The 16,235-nt window shown below is 48.8% G+C and overlaps 2 protein-coding genes across 5 annotated transcripts in view; both read right to left on the reverse strand.

Moving 5' to 3' along the window:
• Positions 1–11,423, reverse strand: part of DESI2 (desumoylating isopeptidase 2) — a 30,212-nt gene extending 18,789 nt beyond the window's left edge. Inside the window, exon 1 of one of the 4 annotated variants that reach the window (XM_053912701.2) lies at positions 11,090–11,423. Coding sequence is in view for 2 of the 4 variants with exons in the window: in XM_053912702.2 (XP_053768677.1) it covers positions 11,090–11,131 (42 nt within the window). In the remaining 2 variants the exon portion in view is untranslated. The remainder of the gene's footprint in view (positions 1–11,089) is intronic. The other 3 variants (XM_053912702.2, XM_053912700.2, XM_024575958.4) reach the window with 3 other exon arrangements.
• A 3,604-nt stretch (positions 11,424–15,027) lies between these two features.
• Positions 15,028–16,235, reverse strand: part of CATSPERE (catsper channel auxiliary subunit epsilon) — a 52,645-nt gene continuing 51,437 nt past the window's right edge. The window contains exon 22 of the mRNA XM_024576079.3: positions 15,028–15,377. Within this exon, the coding sequence (XP_024431847.3) occupies positions 15,224–15,377 (154 nt within the window). The 3' untranslated portion in view covers positions 15,028–15,223. The remainder of the gene's footprint in view (positions 15,378–16,235) is intronic.

Raw genomic sequence — 16,235 nt, forward strand, 5'->3', positions numbered from 1 at the left:
TGACTAAAAAAGACCCAATCTGTTTGCGAGCACAGCACGGTACGGTGGATGGTTAATGGAGTTAATACGCAGGCAGCCCAATGGTTTTCCTCACTTCGCAGAGAGGAGGACTGGGCAACAGCACAGCCCGTCCACACGCTGACTGAACGGCATGAGTGGGGGAATGATGGGGCCGGAGAGAGAGGGACAGCTCTGAGACAGGAGTCCCTGTACAACAGAGGGGACGGAGATGAGGACACGGGGTTTGGGACAGCCCACGGAACAGGAGGGAAGGCAGACGACTGCAGGACAGTGGTGGCGGGAGAATGGGGAGACTCTCTTCAGTCCCCCTCCTGCCCTTTAGGTGAAATAAGCAGTGAGGCCATCAGCTGAGCGTGAGGAACGGGGGTGGGGGGTGGGGGGTGTGAGAGACCACCTGTAGTCGTCTTGCAGAGTGGGAATGTCAGGTGACCAGAGAAAGAAGGAAGCATCGCCAGAGAGCATTTAGGGTCCTCCTGGGGTTTGCAGTAACGATTTCCAAGTGAGATTAGCCGGTATGGGTGTGTTCTCTTCTCTGGCTGCGTTCAGCTCCTGAGGCCTAGAGTGCAGGGCAGGTTCAGCTTCACTGGGGTTCCCAGACAAGTGTGACGGAGGGAGTGCTGATGACGGTAGGCCGCAGGGTCTAGCTCAGGGGGGAGGAGGAAGGGATGAAGGACATGGGCTCACAGGGCTGCGGGAATGGCAGCGTGCAATCTGCAGGGCAGGCTGTGGGGCGGGAGACCCAGGCAGAGCTGGTGACCCACCTCCTCTGCAGGCACAATTCCTTCTTCCTTAGGGGACCCCAGTCTTCCTCTTAGGGTGCTCCACTGACTGGACGAGGCCCACTCACATTATGGAGGGTGACTTGCTTTACTCAAAGTCTACTGGTTTATTTTTTATTTTTTTTAAGATTTTATTTATTTTTAGAGACAGGGGAAAGGAGAAGAAAGAGAGGGAGAGAAACATCAATGTGTGGTTGCCTCTTGTGTGCCCCCCACTGGGGACCTGGCCTGCAACCCAGTCATGTGCCCTGACCAGGAATCGAACCAGCAACCCTTTGGTTCATGGGCCGGCACCATGCAATCCACTGAGCCGCACCAGCGAGGGCAAAGTCTATTGGTTTAAATATTATCCAAAAACTACTTTCAGAGCAACATCGATACTGGTGTTTGACCAAAAACTAGGCTTGGCTTAGTCAAGTTACCACATAAAATGGATTGTCACAGAAATGTTCACAGACCTGGGGGATTTTCTTGCTCACTGCCCATTCCTGAGCTCCAGAGAGCTCAGAGTGGAAGGCAGAGTAGAGAGGGGTGCGAGATGAGGAGGAATGGAGAACAGCTCTCCCGGGAGGGGAGCAGCAGCGATCCGGTGTGGTGGTCAAGGCACACCCTGAGTGCCAGAGCCCCGCCCCTCACAGCAGGGCTCTCAGCAGGTTCTTCCTCCAGGCCTGGGTTTCACATCTTCAAAAGGGGCACTGACAGAACGGAGTGGCTGAGCACTGTGGCTGGCAAAACAAAATCACTCAAAAACTGTCGCTCTTACTGTTATGGGAAGACGCGATGTTCTAAATCTATTCATTCTCCCCCAGAATTATTCATAAAATCATTCATAATGCCATTGCACTTAAAATTGCAGTGAGTTGTTGTAGTAGATTTTGTTTATTTACTTTTAGAGAGAAGGGAAGGGAGTAAGAAAGAGAGGGAGAGAAATACATTGATTGGCTGCCTCTCGCTTGCCCGCATCTGGAGACCTGGCCCACAACCCAGGCATGTGCCCTGACTGGGAATAGAACGAAGTGACCTTTCGATTCACAGGCCAGCACTCAATACACTGAGCCACACCAGCCAGAGCTGCAGTGAGGTTTTTTTGACAAATTGATTCTAAATTTTATTTGGAAAATGATGTGAGATAAAATTCTGAAAGAGAGTAAGAGAAACCTCCACCACCAGATAGCAAAATACACCAGAGTATTGTAATTAAACACCTGATAAAGGTGCAGGAAGAAGCAACTAAACAGATGAATAGCAAAGAAAGTCGAGAAATAGGCTTATGTAGCCTCCATGATGTGTGGGACAGTGTAGGGTACACGTGACACACCTCCAATTAGCAGGAGCAGCCGTGCATCAGCGCGGAAGCAGTGCCGGGACAGCTGGCTTTGCACTTGGGAACCGTCCCTGCGACTCTGGACTCGGGAAGCCATTCTAGGAATGACGGGAAGCTGAAAGGTCACGAACAACAACAGTGCTGACTGCACGTAGTTCAAGATTTCTGTAAGGCGGAGGACACTATAAACACACTCGATAGCTTAAAGGGATTTTCATATTTACTGTCATTTCATGATTTATATGCTTGGTCCCACTTGTCTTCCTTTCACACTCTTCTCTTTTTGTTCTTCCTCTTGTGTCCTACGCATGCTGCTGTTTCCTGTCTAGATCTGACTATCCCAGCGATACTTACATGTACTTGAAAAAACATCACCCAAACACTCCACAATTTTCCAAAACCAACAAGAATCAATTTTGTCCACCAGCTTCTCTGTTATGTAGGGCCGCTGGGTGCTTCTGCCTCCTCCCTCACCCAAGGTTTGCTCAATAATATAATTTGAGACCCGTTTTTAAACGCCATGTTCTCGCTCTCTGAGGAGTAATTCGGGATATCGGTATTGTCTTCAACCACAGGTACTAGAATTTACATGAAACAAGTAGGGATGCCCGCGGCTTCGTCTTTTAAACTGTCACCGCCTCATTCTTACGCCCCTGAGTTCTCGGTTCACTCCCCACAGGCACCAGGTCCTGTCTGTGTCCTTTTGCATGTGAGTGACAACGTGAGCAGCTAGCATCCAGGCAGAAGTGGTCTCCCTTGCAATCCCCTCTAGCGAATGCTCTGTTTTAAGCTTTGGTGTCATGAAAGAGAAGTGTGGAGTCATTTTGGTTTTGTTCCCTTCTAGCAAAATTTCTGCCTGTGTGTATCTGTGGACTTTTCCTTTATGCTTGAAATGTGAAGGCTGAACCAGGCTGTGGTCGAATGTTCCTGACTTTAGAAAACTCTGCCCAGCACTCGACCCTTTGGATGCTGGCACTGACCCTTTCACTGCGGGTCTGAGAGCTTTTCTGAACCTCGGTATCCTCCTTCGGTTTTCAGTGTGTTGCTCCTAGCGTCCACTGCGGTTTTAAAGTTGGCAGTGGTACTTGTCGCCTTTGTGGAATGGTACCCTGATCTCACGCTGTTCCTTCCTCGCCACTCGCCTGCTCTCAGTGAACCTCATGAATCTACCTGAGAATGTAACTCAGAAGTCCCCTAAAAATTTCCTGTTCCCTGCTGTACATTTACTTAGAAAGAGGCACAAGGCCTGATCGACCCGCTGCACCTGCGAACTCTCTGCTGGAATGTCCCTTCCCCAGACAGCCACCCGAGTCCCCTGTCACCTTTCAGGAACACTGTCTTCTGGGCGAGGCCTTACTCGGCTACCCTGCTGGACACCGTGGTGGAAACTGCCCTACACCGTCCGGGCCTGCACTGTCCTTCCCCTTTCCTGGCTCTGTTCCCCTTTTCACCTCATTGGACCCCATGCACCATAGACTTTACTTATTTATTCAGCTTATCCTGGTAGTAGATGGCTCAGATGTATGAGCCATCGATCACACTAACTGAGAGGATTAGTGAGATTCCAATTTAAAAATAACTTAGGGACCACTGGGTATATGTCCAACAGAATTGAAAGCAGGCACTTGAACAGGTATTTGTACACTTACATCCCTAGTATTCACAACAGCCAAAAGGCGGAAGCGGCCAAGTGTCCACGGGGAGGTAAGAGCTGGACACAACGTGGTGTGTACACTGATGCACCCTACGGCGCGGATGAGCCTTGAGGACACTGTGCCAAGTGGAGTGAGTGACGCGAGGACTGTCTGAGTCCCCTTGCAGGGGTATCTAGTGAGGTTCAGGGACAGGGAGCAAAACGGAGGCTCCCGGGGTGGAGGGGAGGGGTAGCCGGGAGCGGTGGGAGGCAGAGAGCTCCAGTTCGGGGAGATGAAAAAGTTCTGGCGATTGACTGGCTGCACGACGACGTGACCGCACACTGCTGAACTCGACAGCTAGGGATGGGCGAGATGGGAAATGTTACGTGTTTTTAAGCACAATTTAAAAAAAAGATTAGAAGATGTGTTTTTTTCGGAGAGTCTTATAAAGTATTCATAGAAAAGGAAGAGAGTAAGTAAGAGTCTAGAAGACTTAGGAATAACGGTCAAAGGAAACGGGCCCAGACACATAGTAAGGTGTTGTGAAAGTCCTCACCACTGAAATAGTGGAGTGACTGACGAGCAGGTCCAACACATCTGTCTGGGCGAGGATTTCGTGTTATGATGAAGATGACATCACCACTTAGGGAGAAAAGACGTTTACTTCAATCTGTGAGTTAGCGCTTGGGGCGGGGGCCATCACAGCCATATTCTAACACATTCTAGATAAACGGAAACAAAATTATTTTCAGGTATCTCACTTCCCTTCATTATTTTTCTGCCTTTCCTACACTTTAAGATTTTGGGGGGCAGTCTCCCCTTTAAATTCTGTTAACCAACTGGGGGACACTTACACGATAATGTTGCTCTCTAACTTAAATACTCTTGTGGAAAGTCCACCCTGCCGTAGGGAAAATCCACTTAAGGAAAGAGATCTCCTGAAAAGGGCTCTCCTTGGTACGCAAAAGTACCTCATTCACAGGTTTCGTCAAATCCTGTTTGGTTAACTTTGTCCATCGGCATCGGCATGGCCTCGAACGGACAGGCACTAGGCCACTGCAGGCTGCAGGGCCTGGAGTCACCAGTGTGCTTGGGCCCTTAACGTCTGTGTGTCTGCCAGTCCTGAAAGGGCTCCCTTCTTCATTCTTCTGAACACTTCAGATTCTCCACGCCAAGTTAGTGTTTACTCCACGCCACGCCAGGGGACCACTAAAAGGGAACACTGGACATCTGCGGGCTTACAAGACACCTTTCACAGGTGGTGTGGTGGGCAGAACATACTGCCCACCAGGACCGGGGAGCATGTTACATGCTGTTCAAAGGACTTTGTGGATGTGACTAAAGTTAGAGCCCTTAGGATAGGGGGGTCATCCTGGAATACCCTCAGGGTCTCATCTTGTTAAAAGCAGAGAACTCTCTCTGGACAGAGGTAGAGCCAGCGCAGTAGAAGGGGAGGGCAGACATGTTTGAACAGTGAAGAGGACCCGGCGCACGTCCGCTGGTCTGAGGATGACGAGCGCAGGTGAGGAACTCCAAGAAACCTTAAGCAGCTGGGAGAAGGTCCCGGCTGACAGTCGGCAGGGAATGAGACCTCTGCCTTACAACCGCAAGCAACTGAACTCTCCAACGTTCTGAACGACCCCGGCAGCAGATCTGCCCCTAGAGCCTTGGCTGGCTGGCACTGTCCTTTCAGCCCGTGAGGCCTGGAGCAGGTAACAGCCCAGCCCACCTGGAATCTGACCTACACATGTGTCAATATGACATGAGACATATTGTCTCAATACACATGAGACAATAATCGGCTCAGTTTGGCAATTTTTTAATGTGGCAATGGAGCACAAATACACATAGGGACTGAATTCTTTTTTCATACAAACGAACCCAAAAAAATAAAAACCGATACTGCCATGGATGATGTAGGAGGACAGACTCGTGATTGCCCTCTTTTTATTTTAGCTAGACGCGGGGTCACCGTTCCTACGTCAGGCGGTTGAAGTGGCGCTGGCCCAAGATGCATACTTGGTAAGAGAACATAAGACTAGTTTCTATTAACCAGGCACTCTATGTTAAAATTCAGGAACTGACAATGTTTTCGGAAAGATTATGTTCCAGGGAGTGACTAAGACCCAACTTCAAAAAATAAACAGATTAAAAACATTTCCTCAGCCTAGTCCCATAGTGCTTAAAAAAAAAACCACCAAACCAAAAAACTACCAAAAAGACGATATTGGACATTTTTTTGCTCTCATTCCCATGACCCTCCCCCTCTCATCTGGTCACCCTATTCCAACAACAAAAGCTCAAATCCAGCAGTGCACTAAGTAGAAATACAGAGAAAAGACACTGAACTAGGTGTCTGGCACAAAAGGAAGGGGGATCGATGACCGTGTCATGCTATTTACGCGGTGCCACCTTTCCTGATACAGCTGCCCAATTAAAATCCCACTCACTGGCAAATGGTTACTGACAGAACACCTTACAGTGACAGGCCCTGTTGTAGACACTGGTGACAGCATGATGCTACCAGGGGACTCAGTCTGGGGGGAGGCACAGAATTCAAATACACGCAGTGACTGAGCACACAGAGAGCACGGCCAGGGCACCGAGGCTCAGCCGCGTCTGATGAAGACGGGCGAAGAAGCTACAGCCACATGAAGAAGGCCGCGCCGGTCATCTTCTGAGTAGGACATTCAGAAACAGGACCAGCACGTGCGAAGCTGCTGAGGTGCGCACCACAGAGCCCAGCCTGCTCGGACCACTGAAAGACTTCATCATGTGAGCACCGAGCAGCGCTGGGGTGGGTGGGGAGTAGTGGGGCGTTGGTATGCGATGTGCCTTTGACAGTCGGGTAGGGGCTACATCGTGCAGGGCATTAGACTTCATGCTGTGGATGAAGCTGAAGCACAAGAGTGACACAATCATTTATGATTCGGAAAGCTTCCTTTCGTAACAGAAGGGAAGATGGATTAATATGAAGTAATGCCAGAAAATGAAACTAGTAGAAAGGCTTTAATATTGTGCAAATGGATAATGAGGGCTTGAACTTGAGAAACAACTGTGGAAAGGAGGGATCAGGTAACCAATTTAAGGAATCCCCACAAAAAAAAAAAAAAAACGTGGCAGCCACGGCAGGCCCCCAGCCACCTGCCTGTCTACCTCCCCGCCCTCCTCCCCTGACTCCCCAGAGCTGGCAGAGCCAGACAGCCTCTTTCCCAGCTCCGCTACAGTCACCTGCGGGACAACTGTGGCCAGTTCCTTGGTAAAGGAGGTGGCTCTGGCAAGGCCTTTTCTTTCAAGCCAGAGAGGGGTACATGTAGAGAAAGGCCCTCCTCACCTCTGTGTCCCTTCATGTCCTGCTGAACGAGGATACCGTATTTGGTGCCATGACAGTCATTTCACGACGCCGAGGACACACCACCAACAAAAGCCAGTGGGCAAGGAGAGCGGAGCAGAAGGATGCAGAGTCGTGGTGCCTGGTGACCTGGCTGCGCTGCTGTACCAACCCTGGCTGTTTATCTCTGGACTTTCCTACCTTCCAGTCTCAGCCGCGGACTGCGAAGCTCTGTTACTCTGAGACAGAGCCAACTGAACCAAAACAAAGGGACAGGGCTGGTGACTTAACTGAGTATGAAAGTCTGCAATGAAGAGGAAGTGAGTTTCACTCCCAGGGTTCTGGTTTGGGAAACTAAGTAGGAGAAGGTGCTAGTTATCAAGATAAAATTATAACAGAGAGGCTGGGGGGAGGGGAGGGCTGATGGATGGTGTGAAGGCCAAGAGTCTGAGGTGGAAAAGGAGGAAAAGGAGAAAGTGTTCCTGGACATACTGCTTTAGAGATACTACGGAACTGCTTAGGTGAAGAGCACATTTAGACGAGTCTGGAACACATTCACAAAGTCTGACTTAGTCCTGCTGATGTGTGGGAAGAGGCATCCCGTCACATCTGCATGACCTCACGTCCTCTTGGAAGATTCTAATGGAGATGGTGGGGGGAGGGGGGGAGTCAAAAGAATGGAGTCCAGATCAAAATGTCCTTACGTCAAGAGTTCTAGAAGATGTTTCTTTTTTACTAAGACTTTTGACTCTGGAGACATATGAATACTACTTAAAAATAGAAAAAAATTTTATAGAAATGAATCTACGAACACCACGCTATTGTATATTTATATTTTACAAAAGTTCATTAGCAGCCAAGGTAATCTGAAAAGCACGCAATCGGGAACGACGACGAATGAAGACCCTGTGCTGGAGTGGCTACACCAGGGACTGTCCCAGCGACTGCAATTAATCTGAATCACTGGCTTTAGTGTGCAGGCCAGTCAGTTAGGAACATGTAATAACCTCATTCCCAAGACTCAGAAGTAACTCCAGGACATGTTTTATTGGTGACAGATTACCCCGAAGTACAAAGAGAAACATAATCACTGAGAAGGTGGCAAGCAATAATTTAGCAGCGCGGTGGAAGATTAGGTAACCTTATGAGGATTATACTATTCCTCCGTGAGAAGTTAATACAGGTGACCCTGATACAACGATTCTGTATGTGTGGCAGAGTTACAGGGGAGAAGAAATGATCAGCAACTCCCGATCCAGTGAGCAGGGGCAGGTGACAGTCCCACAGACAGGAGGCACCAGGACACGGGCGAGAGGTCCCTATAAACAGTGATTATTAGTGCAGTTTACGAAGTTTGGACTAGACAGACGGCTGACGTGCTAGGCGGTGCAGGCGGCAGCAGGCCCCTTCAAAGGCATCTATGAGGCACAGGCAGTTATTACTAAAGATAAAGGGAGTGTGCCCTTGACCTCAAGCAAAAATGTTTCAAAAACCAATACTGACTTGTGCAAAACGAGTGTGACAGATACAAATTTGTACCGTATACCACTGGTCTCAATTCTAAAACTCTCACCATGCTGCCCCACAGAAACTTTGAGTGAGTCCCCCTGGCTCACAGACCCCCCAACCCTTCATTCCAGCTCCACACTGGGTGAAAAGTTCTCACCCAGCTTTCAGTTTCGTCCCCTTTCATGCATCCTGCTCTCCAGTTATTCTGGACCAGCTGATATTTCCCAAACCCAACCTGTGTTCTCCTGCTCCTGCCCTTCATCCAGCTGACAGTTCTCCGCCTGTGGAGCTCCTACCAAGCCTGAGTTCCCTGCCTCACCGTCCAATGTTTCCTGACCCTACGGCCTCGTGGAGTCCCTTCCTACCATCTTGCCCTGCTCTCACCCAAATCATGCTACTCTCTTCTGAATTGTTACTACTCTTGCACCTCTCCTACGGTATTCTAAACCCCTTAAGGAAGGATAATCAATTCATCTTTGCGACTTCTACAGGGTTGTAATGTCATTGTAGGTTCCTGAATTAGTGACCTAAGACAATCATAAACCGAAGCCTCACAAAAAACATACAAAGGCAAGTTTATCAGAAGCCAAATAATTCAACTATTTCGGTCATATGCTTCCTTTTCTCCTCTTGAGAGAAAAAGCAGTATGTACGAAATAAAAACGAGAACACTCAGCAGAGAAAATAATGAATCAGACTGTGGTGTGGATGCCAGACCCTCCCTATTTTTAGTTATCTGGGCAGGTTTAACTGACCCTTTTCTCTACCGGCTTCCTCTGTCACTACCTCTTTATGAACCTGACGGGAGAAACGAGATCCTTGTCAATGAGTTAATACTGTTAACATCGTTTGGAACATTCCTCCCTTTAAAATATCCTGGCTTTCCTGTCTCTCTCTTTGCGTACATTTACTACAATCAGCAATGACTTCTGGGATTCACAGAGCACCTAAGGTGTAGAGAAGCCCACCATACGCCAAAAAAAGTGTCTTCGGTTTTATTTCAAAACCAAAACCACTCTCCTTCTCCACGTCCCCAGATTTTGTTTAGACTGTGGACCTCCTGGCCCTGGCGGAACCCCAGCTGATGGAGGGTTTAACACTCTGGAAGTCAAGGCCTGCTCGAGAGCAGAGTGCAGTTTCAGGGATGGTTTGAATAGTCTCGAATAAATAAGAAGTCAAGTTCAGACCACTGGGTTGGGGGTAAAAAATAGTAAAAGGTCAATTAAGAGTCTTGGAAAATAAAGGTATCCAGCTGAGCACAAAAAGTTTCAATGTAGAGAATTATTCCTTAACCAGTTGTTCTAGGATCTCTAGTTCTGCTTATTCGTCTGCAACTTTATCATGTTTCACTTGTCTCAACGTGTTAACTTCCAAGCTCCCACGTGAACTCTGCTGAGAACGCATCGCAAGTCCTGGCGGTCTCAGTGCCCTCCAGACACAACTCCCAGCTTAGGAGCGGAATTCTTTTCTCCCCAAATCGCTACACCGTGAACTCGGAAACACACACACAATGCGAGGGAAGAAAAAGTTTAGACCTGCGGATGGGAACCAGGACCTCTGACCTCTCTTACTTCTGTTCTACATCTTCAAGGCAACGAAAGGAATGAAGGGGCCTTTTCCATTTGCCAATCCACTTAACCAGACATTTTAAGATAACTTAAGAAATTACAAAAGCTAAGTGCCAAAAGCAAACAAACGCAAGCATGCATCTAACTGCAACGATAATGCTCTCCCGGGTAGTTCAAGTACAATTACAAGGCAAATCAATCCTTGGACTCAGTCTCTGTGCTTCAAAATGCGATGACATAATAAACAAGCCCTGCCCTTCCCTCTCCTGTGGTCACGTCAGATACCTGTTGCATCACCTGGAAAGAGGTCTTCAGAATCTAGGAAAGGCTCTATACATAATTCAGCTGGGCTGTTTTCTTGATAAATTTTAGCCTCATTTATTTTAATGAGGTTGCCTTGGAGGCAAGGGGGTGTTGGCTGCTGTGCGCCCTTGAGGAGATGCTGGCCTGGACCTCGACGGTTGGGACTTCTGGACGCGAAGAGGGGCTTGTTGGGAGTTTTGGAGACTTGGGCACGAACAGAGATGTCTGGTTCCGCAGACGCAGAGGAGCGCAGGGCGAGGACCGCGGGCAACCGACGGGGGGGAGTGGGCAGCCCCGGGGTCCCCGTGGTGGCAGTGGAAGTGAGACCTGCGACGGAAGCTTTGCGGAAAGGACAGTGCTCGTCCGCCAAGGTGCAGGGCCCAGGGCCGGGGGCCGGGCCAGGATGGGGGCGCGGGAGGGATTCCAGGCGACCCGAGCCCTGGCCGAAGCCCTCGGGCGGACTGGGCAGCACCACCACGCTGGAGGATTAGAAAATAATACTACCTCCCTCCCCCGCACCCCGAGGAACTACGCTGGAGGAGCAGAGGCGGAAAGCTGTGGGGCCGGGGTCCGAGCCCGGGCGGCGAGGGGAGGCCGGGGCCGCCAGGGGCCGCACTCACCATGTCGTACACGTTGAGCACCACTAACTGGTTAGCCCCCATCCTCCCCGCGGCCGCCGCCTCGTCCTCCAGCCGCTCCGTCTCCGCGGGGCCGAGGCCGCTCCGGCCCCCGCGGACGCTTCAGAGGGCCAGAGCGGGGCACTAGGCGCACAGCCCGGCCCGCGGCAGCCGGCGCAGGACCATCAGGAAGCCGGGCCGCCCCGGGGCACCGCCAACACGACCCTCAGCGCCGACGGGGCCGACCGGTGGCGGGCCCGCTCGGGCTCAGGCACCTCCCCTAGGCGGTAGACACGTGGGGAGAGGCGGGGCCTGGGCGAGAGGCGGGCGCCGGGGGCCCCGGGGGCGGAGCCATCCCGGCGCCCGAGCCGAGCCCGCCTGCGCTCTGGCTCTCCGCGGCCGCACCTCGGGACCTAAAATGGCGCAGCCTCGGCGTCTCTCCACCTTGGAGGCGCGCGGTTCTAGGGAAACTATAGTTCCCAGCATGCTGCGCGGGTCGCGACCCTCCCAGGCCAGGGCTTCCCGGGAGACTACAGTTCCCAGCAGGCAGTGCTCGGGACCTGCGCCAGTTTCTGTGCGTTCTGCTCCTAGCTCAGGATGAAGGCTCTGATCTTCGACCCGTCTTTATTGGTGCTGCTGTTCGTGTCTGTGGCCTTGAGCCCGATGAAGCCAACGAAATGGGGCGAAAGACCATAAAAATGACCTGCTTTCCAAATCTCTTCTCACTTTTCTTTTTGCAAGGGGCGGGTACTGGTGATGGGTGGGGTGTGACAGGCATCCTGTTAAACCTCAATATGGAATTTTACATTTTAAGAAACTGTCCTGCTGACATGGAAAAAGTACAGTACTCACAGGCTAGCTCAACCCTAGCACACCCAGTTGGTGCTTTTGCACGCATTCAACAACTATTTGTGTGCCAGTTATGCGCGGGGCAGTGTTGTAGGCCCTGGGGAATACAATAAACAGGAGGGAGGACAAAATATTGGCGCTGTGTGTTTGCAGAGAATAGAATAGGATGAACTGATTGAGAGTTATCTTAGAGCGGCTGCAGCGTAAAGGTCTCTTGACAAGGAGAGGTTTAAGCCGACAACTGAATGGCAAAAAGCCAGCCTTACAAATATCAGGGGACAAGTATCCCATTGAAAGGAAACCTCAGAGCGAATTGATTTAACTAACTAGGAAGCCACTCCACAAGTGTACACCAAAAGGTAGCTTAGATATTGGGGGTAGTGGGGAACACAGAAAATTAGAGATCTTTGGAATATTTTGGCATTAGAGTCAACAAGATTTGCTAATGGGTTGAGTGTTGAGTTTGTTAGGGGGAGAGAACATTCAAGGATAACTTAGATTTCCAACTTGGGAAATTGTGAGGATGGTGGCGCCATCTATAGGATGGGAAAACTGGGAAAAACAGGTTGCAAGGTGGGAAGTGAAGAGTTATGGTTTGGTCATGTTAAGTTGGAGGCACCTTTTAGACATTGACGTCAAGTAGGCATTTGGATAAACTGCAAGCCATAGGACTGATTGGATTATCTAGGAAAAAGTGTAGATTAAAAAAAGAAAATGAAACTGGAAAGGCAGGGTGCTGTCACTACCAGCAACAGTAAGTAGAGACAAGCAAGGATTGAGTCTTTTGGGGCACTTTATTCAGAGGGCCAGCCATCTGAGAAGGTGGCAGTTTATGTACTAGAAGCCTGTCTTATATCTCATCTCAAGCTGACCTTTTTTATGAGGAGAAGAGGGTAGGTAAGGGGTTTGGAATTCAGGAAGAAAGTAGGTAAAGGGTTTGGAATTCAGGGGAAAGGTTAATCAGATACAAGTTGCAGTCTGGCGATTTTCCTGGCATCCTTTCGTCAGCTGACTGGTGATTCATGGTCTGTGTCCCGATCTGCCGACGTTCCCTGCCTGGAGCACGATGGCTCAGAAACCATCCCCATCACTTACACAAAGGTCGAATTACTTGCGGGTGTTCTGGAGTCAGGGTAGATCTGGTCATAAATTCTAGTTTCTGGAATAAGAGCTTTCTACATGCATTGATCAATAAACCTATTAACTATAACCAAAGCTAATAACTTCTAACTCTTGAGTTCTCCCATCAAAGGGGCCAAAGATAAAGCTCTTGGACCCTTCATTTAGAGGTCAAGTAGAGGAGGAAGAGGAGAACATGGTAACACAGAGGCCACAGGACTATTAGATTCAGCAATATGGTGGTTACTGGTAGCCTTGATGTAGCGGTCTCAGGGGAGGAGTGGGATCCAAAGAACATTGGAATGGTTTGGGAAGTGAACGTAAAGGGAAAAAATGGAGACTGTGGCAGCTTAGGGCAATAATGGGATAGGCCTGTGTGGTCAGTGGAGGGCATTTTAAAGATGAGAGTATTAAGTTATATGTGTATGTAAAATGAAAAATTGAGATGGGAGGAAACTGATGACGGAGAGATGGTGAGATCCCCAAGGGCAAGGGAAGAAGAAGGGGAAGAGATCACCCAGTGTACTAGTGGAGGGGTTGGCCTTTAGTAGGAGGGATGCTTTGTCCATGGTGACAGCATGTAAGGTAGATACAGGTGCCTAGTGATGGCATAAAAGATATAGAGATAAATGAAAGCAGGTTAGAAATTTGGGGGTGGGGAAATGAGGGTGTTCTTTTCTGATTTGCTTTGATTTTCCCAGTGAATAAGAGACAACATAGTCATTGGAGAGTCAGAGAGGGTAGATGGGGAGTGAAGGCATTGGAAGAGAGAAGCAGGTGTGAAGCTGGGAAAACTCTTGAGTGACAGCGAGTGCTGTGTGCATGATTGTTAGTTGACTGTCTTCAGACAGGTTGTGGACAGCGTTTTAAAGTTTATTTTTGGTGTACTCGGCTCTGTTTCCTGTCCCTACTGTGGCCTTCCTTTCCACCCGACCCAAGTGAACAAACGACAGGTGTGGGGAAAGTCACCATTCATTAACACCGCATTTAGTTCTAGCTACACTGCTTGGCTCGAACCACTGGTTCACTTCACCTGGCACTCTATAGTCCCCCTTTGCCCTTCCTGATCTCATCTACCCTCTCAGCTAAAACTATCGATTTGTGCTGAAAAGTCTGATGCCCGCATCTCCAACTCCCTTCTCTCCTGGCCACTAGGCCAGTATAACCTGTAGCCTATTGGACTTCTCTGCCAGGCGTATTAGTTTCTTGTTGCTGCTGTAACACGTGACCACAAACTTAATGATTTCGAAACTACAAAAGACAAGTTATCGTACAATTCCGGAAGTCAGAAGTCCAGAATGGGTCTCCTTAGGCTAAAAATCAAGGACTGTGTTCCTTCTGGAGGCTCTAGGCTCGAATCTCCTCCCTTTTCAGTTTCTAGAGGCTTCGCTCATTCCCGGGATCATGGCCACATGGCCCAGACCTCAGTTTCCATCATATTTTCTCTGCTCTCTGCCTCCCTTTTAAGTAAAAGGACCTTGTGATTACACTGGGCCCACCTGGGTAATCCAGGGTCATGTCCTCTTAAGATCCTTAACCACATCTGCACAGTCTTTTTTTTTTTTCCCCAAGTAGGATAAAATAAGGTAATATATTTACAGGTTTGGGGAATTGGATGTGGACATCTTTGAGGAGCTGACATTCTGCCCACCACACAGACGTCCCATGGCCACTTCAAGTTCATCAGGTACAAAACTGAATTCACTGTCTGATGATGCAGTAAATTGTATTGCTCATATAATTTAGGTATTGATAGGCCAATAACTGAAATTATTCATCATTCATTCATTGCGCAAGTATTAAACGCGTAGCTTTTATGTACCAGCCACTGTGTATCACTAGTACATCCTGATAATTCAGACGTGACTCCTGCCCTTGTGAAGCTTTCAAACCAACGGGAGACAGAAAAAAAATGGACGTATTTATTCATTAATTCATCACTTAAATGGCAGGAGGCAAGGGGGGGTTGAACATAACAGGAGGACTTTTTGGGGGCGATTGTCAGGGGACAGAAACCACACTAGTAAAGCTGACAAAGAAAATGTCATGGAAAGAGCTGTAACTTTGGTATGGGAGTCCTGAAAAGACAGAAAGGGGACACTAAGGCGTCACATATGTATCTACTCCTACGGACGTACGTCCATGGTAAACAAACTTTCATTTTTTTTCTCAACTGTTCTTTTGTTTTCTGTCAATTTTGTAATCTGGTTCAAAAATATGTTCTTTATAAATCCTCATATAATGGAAGTAGCTCAAAACCAGAATACTGAAGAACAGCAGCATCAGGAGAAAGAGGAAAGAAGCAACCAGGTAGCCACTCGGACTGAAATTACAAAAAGAAAAAGTCATTAGAAATTGTTGTTCACTTAGGTTGTTAATTTATTTAGTCAAACGACTTCTGAGTGGCTGGCTACTATTCCACTGACAGAGAACAAAGATTAAGAAGACATATTGTCTAACCTCAAAATGTTTACCTTTTCGTGTTTGAGGCTGACCAGGCAGGAAAATAGACAGTGTGATCAATATAACCAGCGAAGTTGCTGCCAAAAGGCTGCACAGGTTTCCCAAAGTTACTTAGAAACAACACATGGCTTATCTCGTTTGCAGATTTTTCGCACCATTAACCTCCATTAGCACGACAAATTGAGGAGGCAGTAATATTTAAAGTAGGGCCATAAATAATGGCTTGTCTTAGAGGTTTGGTTGACATATTACGAAACAACAATAATAACAAAAGAAAAACAACCCCAGGCCCAGAACAGAGAAGCAAAGTCATTTGTGTTCTCAACCTTAATATCAAGTTAAGACTTTATCTGCTCTCCAAAGAAACTGGTGTGCCGTCCAGGGAAACGCTTTTACAGCCAGTCTCCTGGATGTCTCGGGGCCATGGCCATTGGTCTGGGGCCGACTCAGGGTCAGTGCGGGCACAGCCACTGTCCCCTCCAGTCCACTGCCACAGTCTACCATCTGCCCTTTGGGTGGAGTTGAAAGATGTGTTTCGTGGGAAGACAGTAGCTGCTGAGTGGTGGGGGCGGGGATGAAGGGGGACCCCAGCTGCAGCGGCAGTTTTCAGGAATTCCCTCCTGCTGTGTCCTTGGTACGATAGATACATACGATTTGAGGACATCATATACATGGCGGAGGTATTAGGGTTCTGGGAAAATGGGAGAGGGGCTTTTCC

The sequence above is a fragment of the Desmodus rotundus genome, chromosome 10 (assembly GCF_022682495.2).
Source record: "Desmodus rotundus isolate HL8 chromosome 10, HLdesRot8A.1, whole genome shotgun sequence".
Lineage (NCBI taxonomy): Eukaryota > Metazoa > Chordata > Mammalia > Chiroptera > Phyllostomidae > Desmodus > Desmodus rotundus.